Raw genomic sequence first — 18,318 nt, 5'->3', positions numbered from 1 at the left:
TCCTTAATACAACTTAAGCCCTGAAAAGACAAGACTCCATCTCTTATTGACACCACAAAGAGGATTATATTTCCACATGAATTTTGGAGGGGACACACATTCATTGCCTCTTACCTGGTCAGGCTGTTTCTAAAGTGTTCGGAGAGTTACCTTATCTGTTCCTATTCTCTGTACCTAGAAGTATACCTAACAAAAGGTAGACACTTGATAAATATTTGTGGAATGGATGAGTGACTGAATGCCATTGGTTGCAGAGATCTTGCTATTGGCCTCCGACTGAAATTAGGAGATTGGTTTAGAGTACTCCAGCTCTTGAAAACTGGATCTGGTGATGCAGATGACAGTCTCCTTGAACAAGCCCACAGTGCCATTGGAGACTACTTTGCTGATCGACAAAAGTGGTACGTAACCTATCTGGAGCACCTCATGCATTCACACAACACTTAGCTTTGGCACTGTAAGAGGACTTCCATTATTTCCACTAGAATTGGAAATAATGCTAGGGAAATGAGGACCATTCTCCTGAGTCTTAAAATTCAGATATCTCTCGATTGACATTAGAGAGCAAGAGATCCTTGAAGTTGTGAGATGAGCATTGTAAAACTTTGGAGTTAGCAAACAAAAAACTTGCACTTACCTCCAGGAATTTTTCCACTGTTTGAGATCATGGTGTGTAAATCTAAGATATTATGTGATTTATTTTTGAACAAAGTTAAAATGTATTTTATATTTGCTTGTTTCGTTATTATAGATTGTTTTCAGGAATCATTGCTTTTATTCTTAAGTTTTCATCTTGATCAGTGTGCTTGTTTTATGTCAGTGGAGATACTGTAGTGGTATATTAGATTAAAATAACATTTCATAAGAGCATTCAAAGACTGTTACAACTAGAATATGCTACATAGTCTCTAGATTTCCCTCTCTGATTTATATGCTTTAAAGCAATTGTGTGACTGAAGATGATGAATTAGATAGTACCACTACTTGTAAATCTAATGAACATTTTTGGTGGAAGGACTTATTTATTAAGATTCACATTAGTTTAAAAAGTTTTCTTTCTTTCTTTTTGTAGGTTGAATGCTGTACAATATTATGTACAAGGCCGGAACCAGGAACGCTTAGCTGAATGTTATTTTATGTTAGAAGATTATGAGGGATTGGAGAATCTTGTCAATTCACTTCCAGAAAACCACAAGTTGCTTCCAGTAGGTATTGCAAATTTTAGTTGTTGAAGTTGTTAGGTTATTTTATTAAATTTTTATGTTATAGTCAGGAAATATCCTCTGTAATAAAGAAAATAAAAAATTTATAATTTTATAGTTTCTTAGACATGGAGTAGTGCTTTTATTTTAATTAGGAAATAATATATCAGTATTATAGAATGTTTGAAGATAGAGGAGAAAATCAATTATATTCTTAATACTTTAACATAGTCTTGTATAGTTTCTTCAGTTTTATAAAATTGCTTTAAAAAGTTAGCTGAATACATGAACTGTAACAAATGAAATGTCTGTTGTCAGGTGTTTGGTTGAAAATAATTTGAAATTTGCTGCAACTTAAGTTTAAAAAGATAGCTCAGCATTTATTAGGTTACATATTAAAAGTATTTAATGTCAAATAAGAGAAACTGAGCCTGGCATGGTGGCGCACACCTGTAATCCCAGCAGCTTGGGAGGCTGAGGCAGGAGGATCAAGAGTTCAAAGCCAGCCTCAGCAAAAGTGAGGTGCTAAGAAACTCAGTGACACCCTGTCTCTAAATCAAATAGAAAATAGGGAAGGGGATGTGGTTCAGTGGTTGAGTGCCCCTGAGTTGAATCCCCCATACAAAAAAAAAAAAGAGAGAGAGAAACTGAAAGTAGAGTTCTCTTTCTTTTGAATATTCCTTTTAAGCCTCTTTTAATTAATTATTGAATATTGTTAAGATGTTTATATTTTATTTGTAAATCACTGAGCTGTACGATACCTATGAAGTTGTAGCTCTAAACTGTGGGGTCTGGACATGTATCAGTTGTGAGTTCCACCTCAAAAATTTTGTTTGTTAACTAATAGGTAAGTATAGAGTTGTGATAATTCAGTTTTCTTACTGGCATTGTCATTTACCTTTATTCTCAATCTTAAGTATTTTCTTGAGTAGGAAGGACAACAAAATTTCTTAGAATATTGGGTATGGACACCTGGAGTGCCTATCTTAGTGTTCTCTATGAGGTGTGTCTGATAAAGTAAAAAAAAAAATGTTCCTGTAGAGGATCCAGAATAATAATATTACTAAGAAAATACTAAATAATTATAATGGTAATACTAACCAAATGACTAAGATAATGAATTTTAAGTTGTACTATAAATTTTAAATCACATTTTAGAGGAATTTTTAATAGAATGAAAAGATGTACATAATACTGAAGTGGGAAGTACAGGATACAGAACTACATATAGTATGGTCACAATACATATATGAATACACATACATGTACATTCATAGGACAAAGATACTAGGAAATTACATAGACTATTATGAGGTTACTTATGAGTAATAAGATTATGAGTAACTTTACTTTTTCATGTTTTATAATATTTTTGCTACTAAAATGTATTATTATTATTATTATTTTTGCGGGGGCGGGGGCAGGCACTGGGGATTGAACTCGGGGCACTCAACCACTGAGCCACATCCCCAGCCCTATTTTGTATTTTATTTAGAGACAGGTTCTCACTGAGTTGTTTAGTGCCTTGCTAAATTGCTGAGGCTGCCTTTGAACTTGTGATCCTCTTGCCTCTGCCTCCCGAGCTGCTGGTATTATAGGCATTCACCACTGTGTCCAGTCTAAAATATATTATTTTTAATCAGAAAAATAGAAGCATTATTTTAAAGAGATAGTTGGATTAAAAAAAACATACTTTTATATTTCCAAAAGTATTTTGGAAGTGGGGTGGCAGGGTGGAGAGAGAAACAATTTGGCTAAGTAGAAATGCCAAAACAAACAAAAAATTGATTTTCTGAAAGTGGGGAATATAGCCAAACAGGTCAAATTTGATGTGGTGGTTCTCCTTGCCTGTCACAGCTTCCCAAAGGAGCGATTCGGGTCTAGCTTCTTGAACTGATGAATGACATGTTTCTCTAGGGCATTTCCCATTTTGTTTTGAGATGGGGGGTCTCCCTTTGTTACCCAGGCTTGTTGTGTTAGCTTTTCATGGCTGTGACCAAAATACCTGACATGAACAATTTAACGAAGGAAAGATTGATTTTTACTCCCACTTTCAGAGGTCTCAGTTCCATTGCTCTGGGTTGAGGTGAGGCAGAACATCAGGCTGGCAGCTGGGAATCAGAGACAGCCAGGAAGGGTCCAGGGACAAGATATACCCATCTAGGGCACTCTCCTAGTGACCCACCTCCTTCAGCTAGGTTCCACCTCTTACACTTTCTCTCACCTGCTCATGGTCCATTCAGTCTTTGATGACATTAGCACTCTCAGGGTACAGTAGCCTCCTAAAACCCCATCTCTGAACACTGCTGCTCTGGGGACCAAGTCTTCAACACATGAGTCTTTGGGGGATATTCCAGTTCCAAACTGGTCTTGATCTTCTAGCCTTCTAGGCTCAAGTGATCCTCATGAGCCTTGACTTTATGAATAGATGTACCAAAATGTATACCAGCATGCCTGGCATAGGGTATTTCTTTAGAGAGGTATTTCAGAGCTCTGTGAATGGAAAAGTTTTTCTTGTGCTTTTAATTAATGATTACCATCAAACATACTGCCAGTTCTCTTATAGGTCTTCTTTTTACCTGCTAATGTGGGATATGTTTTGGAGTTTGACGTTTCTATATACTAGTTACTGAGCTGAGAGAGGAAAGGAGTGCAGTGTTTTCAGAGACTGGTTAAGATTCCAGTAAAGTACTGGTTTTGTTGGAGGTGCTCTAACATCTGTTCTGATTTGTAGCCTCTGCCCCTGTCTGTTTAAAAGGAAAATTCCTTTAACTACCAATTTAATTTTCATATGTCCCTGCACAGTTTTGCTAAATTAAAATATAAGTGATTTCCTTTATCTGTGAAATCTGGTAGTACTGTTTTGTCCTTACAGGAAATAGCACAAATGTTTCAGAGAGTTGGAATGTGTGAACAAGCAGTGACTGCGTTTTTGAAATGTAATCAACCAAAGGCAGCTGTAGATACCTGCATACATCTGAACCAAGTAAGGAGCTGAGACTTATGTCTGTGCAGCTGGTTGTCTTAGGCATTTTTAAGTTAAAGTAAAATTAAAGTCACTGTCATGATCCTGTAGAGATTATGGCGAGTGCAAGGGTTGGATGGTTTGAAGGGAATTTTGTGAAAGGAGGCGGCCAGATATGTCTCCCTTGGAGTTGAAGCCAGAGAAAGTGTTGGAGTTTGTTGAAGGGCTACCTTGAAGGGTAACCACTCATTATTGACCCTCTAACTCAATAAGGGAACATGAACAAACCAGTGCTTGTAGTCTGGCAAATTTTTATCTGGAAGTAATTTCACCATTTTCTGCATTTTTTTAGGGTTAGGTTTTCTTTCCAAAGAAGGACCAATTAATGGTTGGTCATTGCCTGAGGAAGGAATCTGGTTACTTTATCAATATTTATTTTGGCAAATCAGTTTTCCTTTCCCTTTATTTATTTCTTTTAAAAATTTTCTTAGTTGTAGATGGACACAATATCTTTACATTTATTTATTTATTTATTTATTTTTATGTGGTGCTCAGGATTAAATCCAGGGCTTCATATATGCAGGGCAAGCGTTCTCCTGTAGAGCTACAGCCCCAGCCCTTGCTTTCCCTTTATAGAAAACATGTATTTGATATTTTTAAGAACTGAAATTTAATTAAAATGAAAGTGCAGAATTATTATAGAAACTGTTGACTATTAGTATGTTCTTTTAGTATTTTTCTTATTTTATAAAGCTGCATTTACTGTATAAAAATAAGTTTTAAATGTTAAATCTGAAATGATATTTTCTTAACTGAAACTAGATATTTTATTTTACTATAAAAATAAAAAATGAATCTTTTCTGGTTCACATTATGTTCAAAAATAGAATTATAAGATTAATGTGATCATAAACTCTTTCAGGTGCACTTCTTAAATTAGTCTTAAATCATTTAATCCTTTTGACACATTTAACTTGTAGAACTTAGAGTTTCTCTGATTTTAAGTGATTTTTAAAACCATATGCCATTTTTTTCTATTTTGAAGAAGTATCTTCAGTTATTACAAACTTAAATTCTTATTGTGTGAATTTTATGACATGTGAAATAAATACTTGGGTGACCGAATGATATAATTTTTTTCCTAGTGGAACAAAGCTGTTGAATTAGCTAAAAGTCATAATATGAAAGAAATTGGATCTCTATTAGCTAGGTATGCATCTCACTTACTGGAAAAGAATAAAACTCTTGATGCTATAGAACTCTATCGGAAAGCCAGTTACTTTTTTGATGCTGCTAAACTGATGTTTAAGGTAATGTAATAATTTTGGTGAGTATTTGGTTTGTCCAGGTTATAATTGTTTTTGTATAGTTTTGAACATATTTTCCATTTTCTTTGGAAACAAATGTTTGTTATAGCAAACTCCTGGTTTTATGACTAGGTAAAAGGTAATAATTTTAAGGTAATTGTGTAGTTTTGGTATTATTACCTTTTACTAACAAGGGTGTTTATTATTATTAGCAACTTATTGATTCCTAAACAATTATATATTTATTACTCAAGTTAACAGAGACTTAAAGAATTTGCTGGAACAACCAAGCACACATTCCCCGCATTGGGAATTGAATTCTATTGATAATAGAGTTTTTGAGTCCTTGCAAATGTTACACTTTTGATAATATCCATTTGGAGGAAATATAACTAACTAGAACAGTATTAATCTCTGAAAAATTTGCATTCTATTTTTTTCCTGTTTGATTTAATGAAAAAGGAAAAATTTCCCTCAAAATTATTTAAAGAAACTTCTGAAGGATGTACCATGTTAATGCCATTGTATCTCTGTGTATTTGGAAAGTTATTTATAAAACCTCTGTGTTGTGGAAGATACCCATCCTATCATGACTTTCTTTGTTCTGACTTAGCTATTTTACAGCAGATATTTCAAGATTGTTAATAGGTTTAACTCCATGGGCTGAATACTAATGAAAGAACTGAGTATTTATGTTAGTTATAAGGAAAGGAAAATGGCTTTTAAAATATGAAACACAGATACTTGGTATTTATATTCCATCCTACTGATCTTTTTCCTTTTTTAGATAATCAAATTTCAGTTAATTTTGAAAATGATTGTATTTGTACAAATACAGATTAAGAAGTATCTTTCCCAAATTCTGTTTAAAGATTGCCGATGAAGAGGCAAAGAAAGGAAGTAAACCTTTACGTGTGAAGAAGCTCTATGTACTGTCAGCCTTACTTATAGAGCAGTACCATGAGCAGATGAAGAGTGCCCAGCGAGGAAAAGTGAAAGGGAAGAATTCCGAGGTAAGGTGGAGCACTGTGTAACTTGAAATGACATCAGATCCCCTCAAGGGCTTAGGGTGAACCTTTCTTTATAGACAAGCCCTTTAATTTGTACAACTGCATTTCTTTCTTTTTGTTTTTAAAACATTTATTTTTTAGTTGTAGTTGGACACAATACCTTTATTTAATTTGTTTTTTTAAATGTGGTACTGAGGATCAAACCCAGCGCCTCGCCCATGCTAGGCGAGCAAGCTACTGCTGAGCCACAATCCCAGCCCCCTGCATTTATTTCTTTTAAATGACACAAAGTACAGTGTGATTTAAAATTGGTATTCAAATTTAGAAATTTCTACTTAGAAATATTGAAAATTATTTTCAACATGAAAAATACATAGTCTTTGCTTTATTTATTTATTTAAAAATTTTAAATTTGTTTTACTTAGTTATACATGACATTAGAATGCATTTATGCACTTCAGTATATCATATATAGATGGGATATAATTTCTCATTTTTCTGAGTGTACATGTTGCAGAATCATATTGGTCATGTAGTCACATATATACATACAGTAATAATGTCTATTTCATTCTACTATCTTTCTTATCCCCATATTCCCTCCCCTTCCCTCCTATCACTTCCCTCTACCTAATCTAAGGTAATGCTATTCTTCCCTAGTGCCCCTGCCTTATTGTGAATTAGCATCCACATATTAGAGAAAACATTTGGCCTTTGGTCTTGTGGGATTGGCTTATTTCGCTTAGCATGATTTACTCCAACTCAACCATTTACTGGCACATTCCATAATTTTACTCTTCTTTAAAGCTGAGTAATATTCCATTGAATATATATACCACATTTTCTTTATCCATTCATCTATTGAGGGATACGTAGGTTGGTTCCATAGTCTAGCTATTGTGAATTGAACTGCTATAAACATTGATGTGGCTGCGTCACTATAGTATGCTGATTTTAAGTCCTTTGGGTATAAACCAAGGAGTGGGATAGCTGGGTCAAATGGTGGTTCCATTCCCAATTTTCTGAGGAATCTCCATACTGCTTTCCATAGTGGATGTACCAATTTGCAGTTCCACCAGCAATGTATGAGTGTAGCTTTTTCACCACATCCTTGCCAACATTTATTGTTGCCTGTATTCTTGATGATTGCATTCTGACAGGAGTGAGATGAAATCTTAGAGTAGTCTTGATTTGCATTTCTCTAATTGCTAGAGATGTTGAACACTTTCATGTATTTGTTGATCAATTGTATTTCTTCTTCTGTGAAGTGTCTGTTCAGTTCTTTAGCCCATTTATTGATTGAATTATTTGTTTTTTTGGTGTTAAGTTTTTTACTTACCTAGTAAATCTTCCTTTCTAATCAGAGAATTTTAAAAAAACTTTCTTAGGGCCTAGGGATGTAGCTCAGTTGTGAGTGCTTGCTTTGAATGTGTGAGGCCCTGGGTTCAATTCCCAGCACCAGAGACAAAAACAACAAATACAGAAATCTTTTTTAGAATATGTATATTATTTTAATGTATAAATGGATCTCATATCAACTTAAATTTAATCAATCCTACTTTAAGATTTGATCATACCAGTTTAACAAAATATGAATTATAATGGAAAAAATCCATAAAAAAGTTTTATAATCATAAATCTGGTCCTTTAGATATGCTCCTGCCAGTTTCAGAGGTTACCTTCATTGTAATGATGAGGTTGTGCGGTAGCTGGCATGGTGTGTGTTTGAGCTGACCCAGAGTGCTGTCTGCTTTTCTTGAAGGCCACTTCTGCTTTGGCTGGTTTGCTGGAAGAGGAAGTTCTGTCTACAACTAGTCGCTTCACAGACAATGCCTGGAGAGGGGCTGAGGCTTACCACTTCTTTATCCTTGCGCAGAGGCAGCTCTATGAGGGCTATGTTGACACTGCACTGAAGACAGGTGGGCATTTCAACTGTGTATATAGTTTGTCCGAAAAATTTTAAATTGAGTGAAGGGCCAATTCCTTCAGCTTGTCTTTGTTTTAGTTTTGATAACATTTTTGCTATGGATTTATTTTTATATGTTTGGATTATTGTATATATTATTTTGTTCATTCCCCTTTTTGAAGTTTAAAAATATTTTTAATATGTCGAAGGTAGCACATACAGTGCATAGAAATATCAGAAGTTTGAGATAAGCAAAAGAATGTGTGTAGTATTTATATGCTGTCCATTCAACGCCAGACACTTGATAGACCAGTCTCTATCTTTTGGAGATATCTGTATCTATATAAAACTTTTAAAAACATTCTTTTTATAATATTAGGAGTAAAAGGGCATAATTTTGTTTACTTTAAAAAAATAATGATATAAGACATTTTCATGTGGTACACATTTCTATGGTATTTATCTTGTTTTTATAAAATGATTCTTAATAATTTCAACCAAAAAACTATAATAATAAATAATATCATATATTAATATAATAATATAATACATATAAATAATAATAATTTATAAAATAATGTTGTAAGTCAGAGATGATCATCACTGACCTTTGGGTAAACTTCCTTTCAGATGTTTCATAATACCAGAGCTTACTTCCCTCCCATCAGTATGTTGTAATTATCTTTTCTCATTGGTAAACATAGATCTGTATCACTTTTAATAGTCATCTAATATTTCATGCTACTTATGGATTATAATTTATAGAAAATTATTTACATGTAGGATCTGAATCTAGAACTTATTTTGGCTTAACAGTATGCTGGAGTTTAAATATATTAAATCCTAAGAACTAATTATGAGATCTATGTTATAAACCAAAGCATATGAATGGTTAAAACATTACTGTGACATTACTGCTGTTTTAGCTTGACATGACAGCAGTGCAAACACTGTTCTTCAACACACTTCTCCCATGGGCCCTCCCCCCTGCACTGGGTGGGCCACTGTGATATCACTCATCTGCTACTCATATTATCACCAAGCGCATATCACTCGCTAATCCTGAGTAATCATTAATCTGCATTCTGGTGGAATTATTTTTAAAAAATCTTAGAGAAATTCTCTTATTTGAATATTTCTATAATTCTATAGTGATATTACTGTGACATTACTGCTGTTTTAGCTTGACATGATAGCAGTCATGTTTTCACTATTTTCATGTTTTCACTATTTGTGTAAGAACTCTTATGAGATTATATATAACAAGCTTCTATCATATATGTTGATTTCCCCAGCGGTTATAACTTCATTATTTAGCCTTTTCCAGCTGTAGAGTTTCTCTCTTCTCTCTTTTTTTTTTCTTTTAGTACCCAGGTTTGAACTAAAGGGCACTCAACCACTGAGCCACATCCCCAGCCCTAATTTTGTATTTTATTTAGAGAAGGGGTTTCACTAAGTTGCTTAGTGCCTTGCTTTTTTGCTGAGTCTGGCTTTGAACTCATGATCCTTCTGTCTCAGCCTTATGAGCCGCTGGGATTATAGGTGTGAGCCACCACTGGGTGGTAGTTTCTTTTTTATGTAAAGTGGAAGTAATAGTATCTTCCTCTCATTGTTTTAATGATGAAGAGAGAAGTTCCTGAAAAGAAAAATCACTTGTTATGGTGCCTAGACTTCATGAGTAGTGACAGCATGATGATGATATTAATAGTGAGTTTTGATATAGTCATTTCTGTCAGTCTGATTTCATATTTTTCACTTAGGAGTCATGCTTAATAAGTCCTTCACTCTAAAGTTATTACATATTATATTTTTTTGTAACTTCTTAGTTAACCGAAAATCACTTATTAAACATGTATTCTTCCCTCGAAGATTTGAAATTCTCCCTTTATGAAATTAAATTCATGTATCTAATCCCTTCCTAGACTATTATTTTCTATTTATGTATTTCTATGCTGGTACTGTGCTTGTATTTATTTTTAAATTTCAATATCTGGGATTTAAGCTGTTGCCCTTCTTTTTAAAGGGTATTTTCTTATGTTAGTTCATCCAGATCAACTTCATAATCTTTTTGAGGGTAGGAATTGTTTTGGTGAAGTCCTGTTGGACTTTGTATTAGCATTGCTTTAAGTTAATATATTAATATTAGTATCAATTTATTTGTGACTTTTTTCATCCAGAAGAATCAGTTTTTAAAAACCATTGGTGTATTTGTATTTTAAAAAATTTATTTATTTATTCTAATTTGTTGTACATGACAGCAGAATGCATTTCAATTCATAGCACACATATAGAGCCTAATTTTTCAAGTCTCTGGTTGTACACAAAGTAGAGTCACACCATTAGTGTCTAAATACTTGTACTTAAGGTAATGATGCCTATTGCATTCCACTGTATCTGTTTTTCTTTACAAAGATTATTTTTTTTTTAGGTTGCAATTGTCTTGCATGTCTTTTATTTTGTGGCCTTATTTAAAAAAATAAATTTGTTCTTTTTAGGTATACATAACAGTAGAGTGTATTTTGACATATTATACATACATGGAATATAATTTATTCTTATTAGATCCAATTTTTGTGGTTGTACATGACATGGAGTTTCACTGGTTGTGTGTTCACATACAGGAGGAAAGTCATGTCTGATCTGATTCATTCTACTGTCTTCTCTACTCCCATCACTTCTCACTTCCCTTCACTTCTCACTTCCCTTCATTTCCCTTTGTCTAATCCAAGGTACTTCAGTTCTTTCCTACCCCACCCCTCATTGTGGGTCAGTATTCACATATCAGAGAGAACATTCCACCTTTGGTTTTTTGGGATCAGCTTCTTTCACTTAACATGTTAGTCTCCGGTTCCATCTATTTACTGGCAATCTTTCCAAAGATTCTTAGTTTTCTTCCTATGCTCTAAATATTTGTAGTTTATTTCTACTTTTGTTTTCATTAGCAATGGGTCTATGAAAAAGTCTAACTGGTTATTAGTAATATAAAATAAGTTTTAATATTTTATTTTATAACTAATCTTAATTCTAATGTTTGATATAAATTAAGCACTGTGTAAAGTCATATTTTAATAATTTATGTACCATTTGTAGACAAATTAAAAGAACAAATAGACCTTTAACTTGAGATTTTTTTTACCTATTGGGTGGAGATTTCCATATACTTCCAATTTTTTTTTCAGTTATAAAATGATTTGAAACAACATATGTCCTGTAAATTGCCTGTGAACCTATTATGTGCCAGATATGAAATTAGAATGTATTATTTATTGTAACTAAATGAATGTATTTTTATACATTTCACTAAATTTTGTTGTCAACACTTGACCTCAGAACCAGTCTGAGGAATCTAATTATATATACTCATGTATATTATTTTACACTTGTTTTGTGACATTTCAGTATATTATGATAAAAGGGATATTTTAAGACTGCAAGATCTACAGAAGAAAGAAATACTTTCTTTAAATACTTTTTTTAAAGAAATTAGGTACAAATCTAATATTAGTACTACGGTACATTTTAAAGAAAGATTACAATGTCTTTAGCATAGAAGCATTGCAAATTAAGATGTAATAGCTATTAAAATAAATGGTCTAAATGGACGATTTAGAGGTTCATTTTCAATTCCTTTTTCTGAGTCTTGTTTCAATGAGACAAACAAAAAGTATTAACCAGTTTTGTCCTTTCATCCCAGATGTGGAACATCTGAACACTGAAATTGAGCAACATATATACCACTATGGTAACTTTGAAATACTATTTGAAAACTTACATTTGCAGAATTGAAAACTTGAGACCTTATGGGTTGATCTATTTTTAAAAAGAATAAGAGAGAACATGTGATTTCATACTTCTTTGCCTTTATTTTTGCAAAAATAAACATGATATTTTAAGAGTTATGATTAACAGTTATGATTAATATTAATAGTGTAATATTAATCTACTTTATATTTTAAGAGTTATGATTAACAGTTATGATTAATATTAATAGTGTAATATTAATCTACTTTCTATGGAATGCCCCAGAAATTTATAATTTAAATGGAAGAAAAGATGTGTCTTTCAACATCAAGGCATTTTTTTTTCTCTTGTGTATCTTTCTGGGTGGGTCAGCCATGTGCATCATTTGGTGGTTATAATCTTCACAGGACTGAGCTGTGAGTTGGTTTCTCAGAACCTAGGAATCATGGACCCTACTTTTTCTATTAGTACTCCTCTCTCTCAACATTATTTTAAGTTCATTCAAGTTCATGTGGATTAAACGACAGCACCTTTATTTACATTCTTTCCCATGCATGTTCATGATATCATGATTAGTTTTAAATACTCACACTGTTCTCTCTTTCCTAGCTCTTCACCTGAGAGACTATGAAGACATCATCCCTGCAGTTGAGATATACTCTCTGTTAGCACTCTGTGCATGTGCCAGTAGAGCTTTTGGTACTTGTTCCAAAGCTTTCATTAAACTTGAATCATTAGAGACACTCAGTTCGGAACAGAAACAGCAATATGAAGACCTCGCTCTAGAAATCTTCACCAAACATAGTCCAAAAGATAACAGAAAATCAGAACTGGACAGCCTTCTTGAAGGGTAGGCTAATTGTTGTTTATAGCTACCATTCTCCCTTGTTTGAAGCTTGAATTTCTGTGTGTATGATGTGTAATACAATAATTAAAGCACTCAATTTGTACCTTAACAATAAACTCTTTTATTTAATCTATTTGCATATTAATGCTTTTTCTCATTGTAAGAATTATTTTGAAATGTTTTTTGTTCTTCAATTTTTAGGCTATTAATTGCATTATTAGATTCATTGGAAATTTTACAGTATAATTAACTGTTTTCCTCTTGTTTCTCCAGGGGAGAAGGGAAATTGCCAACATGCGTTGCCACAGGAAGCCCAATCACTGAGTATCAATTCTGGATGTGTGCTGTGTGCAAGCACTGTGTTCTTGCTCAGGAAATCAGCAACTACAACTTCTGTCCCTTATGCCATAGTTCAGTGGGATAACAGAAAGACGAATGTATATAATTTTAAAAATACATGTAACATATAAAGCTCTAAGTGTATGTATAATAAGGTTTCTTTTCTATAAGTTTTATATGAAAATAAGCTTCGTTTTTTTATAGTTGGATTTTTGTACAAAATTTATGTAATAAAATAGCTTTTATGCAGAGGTACAACTGTGAAATAATAAGGTTAACTTTCATATAAAACTTATGCAAGTCAGTCTTATTTTTTTCCTATCTTTTTTGCTATCATTTATTTATCTCATGGTTGGTTACATGATCCTATGGCAACATTCCAAATAAGAAATATTTTCTCTCCCCATGCCAAGGTTACTAATTCATTATACAACCTTGGGGAGGTAGATGGGCAATGGGGTAAGCATGGGAATGGGCAAAGCTGAATTTAGAGATTGACATAATCTGTGCATTACAGGATATCTGCCCAAGAGAACTTATCTTCTGTTGAACTTAATTATATCTTTCCACAGGACTTTGTTTTTTAGGGATGAGACTATTCTCTGCTTTATCAATGAAAGAAATTTTCAGAGTTGTAGGGAGAGTGTGCCTGTCACTAGTTCCATCATTGTGAGAAGCTCCTGCAGGACTCTGTTTAGTTGTGAGTCTTGGTCCATGGTCTGATGCCTAGGTGTCTCTTCTTTCCCTATCCCGTTCTTACCCAGGAATCTACTGAGAACTCATTAACTCCTAAGCCTCTCCTAATAAACCTTTCAGGAACTTTCTCTTGAAGCCATCTAGCTCCATCTGCCTAAGCCCTGGATTTTTCCTCCAACTAATTATTTTAGATAGATCCCGAGTTGCTGCCAAGCTGAACTTCATGTTCAGTTTTGATTCAGATAAACTTTGATACCTTGTGGATCTAATTTTCATATATGTATATGTATCTGTATATTCATCCACACATATATAACTATGTATGTGCACACAAGAGATACATCTGTTCTACTATTGTAAAAATGTGTATGATTCTTGGGGATCTAAATCTGTGGAAGTTTTTAAATGATCTGCCACTATGTCTTGGGACTTTTGTTCAACTTAAAAATGGTACTAGAACCTATAGTATGAATTGATCTGATTGGTTTTATTCAACTCTCCCTTGATGAAAGGGACAGAGAGAAGCAAAAGTGGCTATATAAAACAAATACCTGAAGAGAAGTTGGATGGACGGAGGTAGTGTACTGGAGACAGGATAATGAAATTGCTATTCTTTTTTTTTTTTTTGGCCATCATAAGCATGGACTTACTTTGAGCAATGCTGAGTCATTCTTTATTCTGAATTACGTTACGTTTTAAAATGGTATGGTGTAGGCATAAGTATTCAAATGACAGAACCAACTGATGCAGCTGTACACATAAGCAATGTGCCTAATAAGCACTGTAGTATTGTTGACTTACCACACTCAAAAAATGCTAACTTCATTTTAAGTTGCTTTGCTTATATTTTGAAATTGCTGAAACCTTTGGTTTTTATTATTATGTGAAAATAATAAATACTGAAGAAAAAAGGACTTGTGTTTATCCCAGGTTTTCTTTATGTGTCTTCATTTATTTATTTGTTTTATTTATTTATTTTTTTTTAAAGAGAGAGAGGACACAGAGAGAGAGAGAGAATCTTAATATTTATTTTTTAGTTCTCGGCGGACACAACATCTTTGTATGTGGTGCTGAGGATTGAACCCGGGCCACACGCATGCCAGACGAGCGCGCTACCGCTTGAGCCACATCCCCAGCCCCTTGTGTCTTCATTTATCTATTTTGGTGGGGGTTGTTGAGTAGGGAGTTGTGCTGCACAATGGAGAAGGCAAGGAGAGGGCAGGTACAGTAGATGTACTGCACCATTTTTGCTGTCAAAGGGGAAAAAAACCCAACCCTTATACAGGTACAGGGCAAATGTCAGATGATTGACATTGCAGAGAATTACTCCTTAAAAATCACATATTCTCATTTAGAAATAAGGGGAAAAATCACATTACCAAACTTTTGAGGAAAAAAAATCAAGAGTACTAAATTTGCTGACACAGCTCTAAGCTCTTGCTTCTGGGTTTCCAAAGTGAAAATAGTAATATTATGTTGCCCCCTACTGTTTATTCTTATGATTACTTTCTCAATTCATTATTTTTTCTTTTAGAAACTAATATTTATTTGCTTTAAATATAAAAGTAACATGTTCATGGTTGAAAATTTCAGAAATATACAAGAATATAGATGAGAAAGTAAAAAACTTTTTTAAAAATAAAAGCATTAATTTATATTTTAGTGTGATTTAAGAGAATAAACAGGCAGAACTTAAGAAACTATCTTTAACAGTGTTTTGCAGTTTTCATTGGACAAGTCTTTCACCTCCTTGAATTCATTTTCTAGTTTTTAACAGTGTTTTCTTTTGGTGGTATCTTTAGGGACACAAACATGTATGTATACTTATGCATGTATGTATATGCATGAGTGTGTGTGAACAGAGATACTCTTCTTTCTTTTCACTTTACTTTTTAAATTGCTTTGGCTAGATCTTCATTGCTACATTGAGTAGAAGTGATGGAAGTGACCACCATCGTTGCCTTGTTCCTGGTTTTAGAGAAAAATCTTTCAGTCACTGTTGAACCTGATGATCTAATGTTTACTGCAGGTTTTTCGTATAGGCTTTTACTATGTTGAGGTAGATTCCTTCTATTTCCACCTTGTTTTTATCATGAGTTTTTAATTTTGTCTAATGCCTCTTCTGTATGAACTGAGACGATCATGTAATTTTTCTCCTTATTCTGTTATTGTGGTATATTATGGTGATTGATTTTCATGTATTGAATCAGCCTTGCATTCCAGGAATAATTCCTACTTGGTCATGGTATGTAATTCTTTTTATCGTGCTGTTGAATTTGATTTGCTAGTCTTTTGTTGTTGTTTTTTTTCCCCCATCAGTGTTATAAGTGATATTAGTCTGGCTTTAATATGAGAACAGATAGCTTTATAAAGTTAACAAGTATTCCCTCCTGTTTTATTTTTAGAAAGAATTTAAGAATTGTCTCAACTGGTAAATTCATCAGTATAAGCATGAGTTTTTTTTTTTTTTAATTATCCAATTTTACTAGTTATGTCTATTTCTTCAGGATTCAATCTTGGTTGGTATTCTGTTTGTAGGAGTCTGCCAATTCCATCTAGTTATCAATTTTTTTGGCATATAGTTCTTCATAGTGCTCTTATAATCCTTTTTATTTCTGTAGAATTAAAAGTAATGTCCTCACTTTTACTTCTGATGTAATTTTTTTACTTATACTAGCTAAAGGCTTATTATTTTTTGTTGATCTTTTCAAAGAACCAATATTTGGTTTCCTACTAGTTTATTTCTGTTCTATCTTGTACACATCTTGCTATTCTTCCTCTCAGATCACTGGATGTTGAGATACATGAATATTCTTGTTACTCCTTGAGCAAATCTTCTACTACATGACTTTTATATTTGGTTTCCTCACCCATTTCAGTTTGGCTTGCTCCTTCACTTGCTTTAGGTCTGTACTCAGTAACCTTTTCTATGAAGTCTTCACCCAACTTTTATAAAACAGAAATCACCTCTTCCCTATCCCCTATACTGTTTTTTTTCCAAGTCACTAAATCACTGATTTTAAAATTGTGTCTTTTTGCTAGGCTGTAAGCTCAGTGGGGGCAGGGGACTTCATCTTGTTCACTATTCCCAGTTTTTAATCTGCCACATTGTAGATGCCCAAGAAGTGATTTTTGAGCATTAAGTTCTGTATATGTTAAAGATGATAATTTTTTGTAAGTTGAAAATTTCTTTTCTCTCTGCCTGATTTTTATAGTTAATTATACCAGATTCTTTGTAACTTTTTCTTTCTTGTCTTCTTCAGTTTTGTGTTGCGGTAATAATACCACAGTCTAAGTAATTTTGTAAAGAAAAGGAATTTATTTGGTTTACAGTTCTGGAGCCTGGTCCAATGTCATGAGACTTTAACTGGTTAAGGCCTTCTTGCTTCTTCATAATATTGCAGAAGGCATAGCATGGCAAGAGAACAAGAGAAATTGCCTCAATTTCACGCCCTTTAAATAACTGGCATTAATCTATTCATGAGGGTGGAACCCTCTTGATAACTGCTATTAGATCTACCTCCAGACACTGTTGCACTGGAGATTCAACTTCCAACACACAAACTTTGGTGGACACAATAAAACCATAGCATTCCTTTTTTTTTTTTAATGTATAAAGACCTGTTTATATTTGAGATAATTATCTTTCATCCTACTTTTTATTTTTGGAGACTTTAAAAAATATTTTAAGTTTCTAACTCACCTGGAATAAGATTATTGTGAACTGGTAACTTAAATGCTTAAAAGTATTTTTCCTCAAATGGTTAACTCATTCTCCCAATAGCATACATTTAAATGATATTATCTTTTTGCATATGTTAAAAGCCATTAAAACAAACAACAAAATATCGAAGACTGCAAACTCTGGATACACAAGTCCTGAGGTTAAGGTGGAAAATTTCGCCATTTCCGTTGTTGGAGCTAACCTTGGGTATGGTTTGAATTCGGGCTCAGAGCCGTGGGACACGAAGCCTAGAGGATTCCAACCCCAGTCTCGGGGTAACCACTGTCTACTTAACACCCCAAACTCCGCGTTCTGCGAAGCGGGGCGCTGCACCGGAAGCCAGCTGCAAAACAAAGAGCCACTCGTAGAACCACGGCAGGCTTCCTGTTTCCGCTTCCAGCACAATGGGCTCTAGTGCACTGTGACTGAGCGCACGTGCCTCGCGACGTCAGACGTGGATTTAGAAATCCTTTGGGACGACTTATTGATTTTTCCAGGAAGGGAGACAGGTGGAACCAACCATAACAAGGCAAACACTTCATTAAAACCTGTTCAAGCTTCCCTTGAATTCCCGCGCGTTC

At 33.8% G+C, this 18,318-nt stretch overlaps 1 protein-coding gene across 1 annotated transcript in view; it reads left to right on the top strand.

Annotated features, from left to right (window-relative positions):
* Positions 1 to 14,898, top strand: part of Wdr35 (WD repeat domain 35) — a 61,353-nt gene extending 46,455 nt beyond the window's left edge. The window contains exons 20-27 of the mRNA XM_026409173.2: positions 255 to 401; positions 1,073 to 1,205; positions 4,078 to 4,188; positions 5,313 to 5,477; positions 6,347 to 6,487; positions 8,247 to 8,403; positions 12,741 to 12,981; positions 13,252 to 14,898. Of these exons, the coding sequence (XP_026264958.2) occupies positions 255 to 401; positions 1,073 to 1,205; positions 4,078 to 4,188; positions 5,313 to 5,477; positions 6,347 to 6,487; positions 8,247 to 8,403; positions 12,741 to 12,981; positions 13,252 to 13,402 (1,246 nt within the window). The 3' untranslated portion in view covers positions 13,403 to 14,898. The remainder of the gene's footprint in view (positions 1 to 254; positions 402 to 1,072; positions 1,206 to 4,077; positions 4,189 to 5,312; positions 5,478 to 6,346; positions 6,488 to 8,246; positions 8,404 to 12,740; positions 12,982 to 13,251) is intronic.
* The last annotated feature ends 3,420 nt before the right edge of the window (positions 14,899 to 18,318 follow it).

The sequence above is a fragment of the Urocitellus parryii genome, chromosome 12 (genome assembly GCF_045843805.1).
Source record: "Urocitellus parryii isolate mUroPar1 chromosome 12, mUroPar1.hap1, whole genome shotgun sequence".
NCBI classification, from domain to species: domain Eukaryota; kingdom Metazoa; phylum Chordata; class Mammalia; order Rodentia; family Sciuridae; genus Urocitellus; species Urocitellus parryii.
Note: the sequence above shows the minus strand (reverse complement) of the source record. Positions and strands in the feature narration are given on the sequence as shown.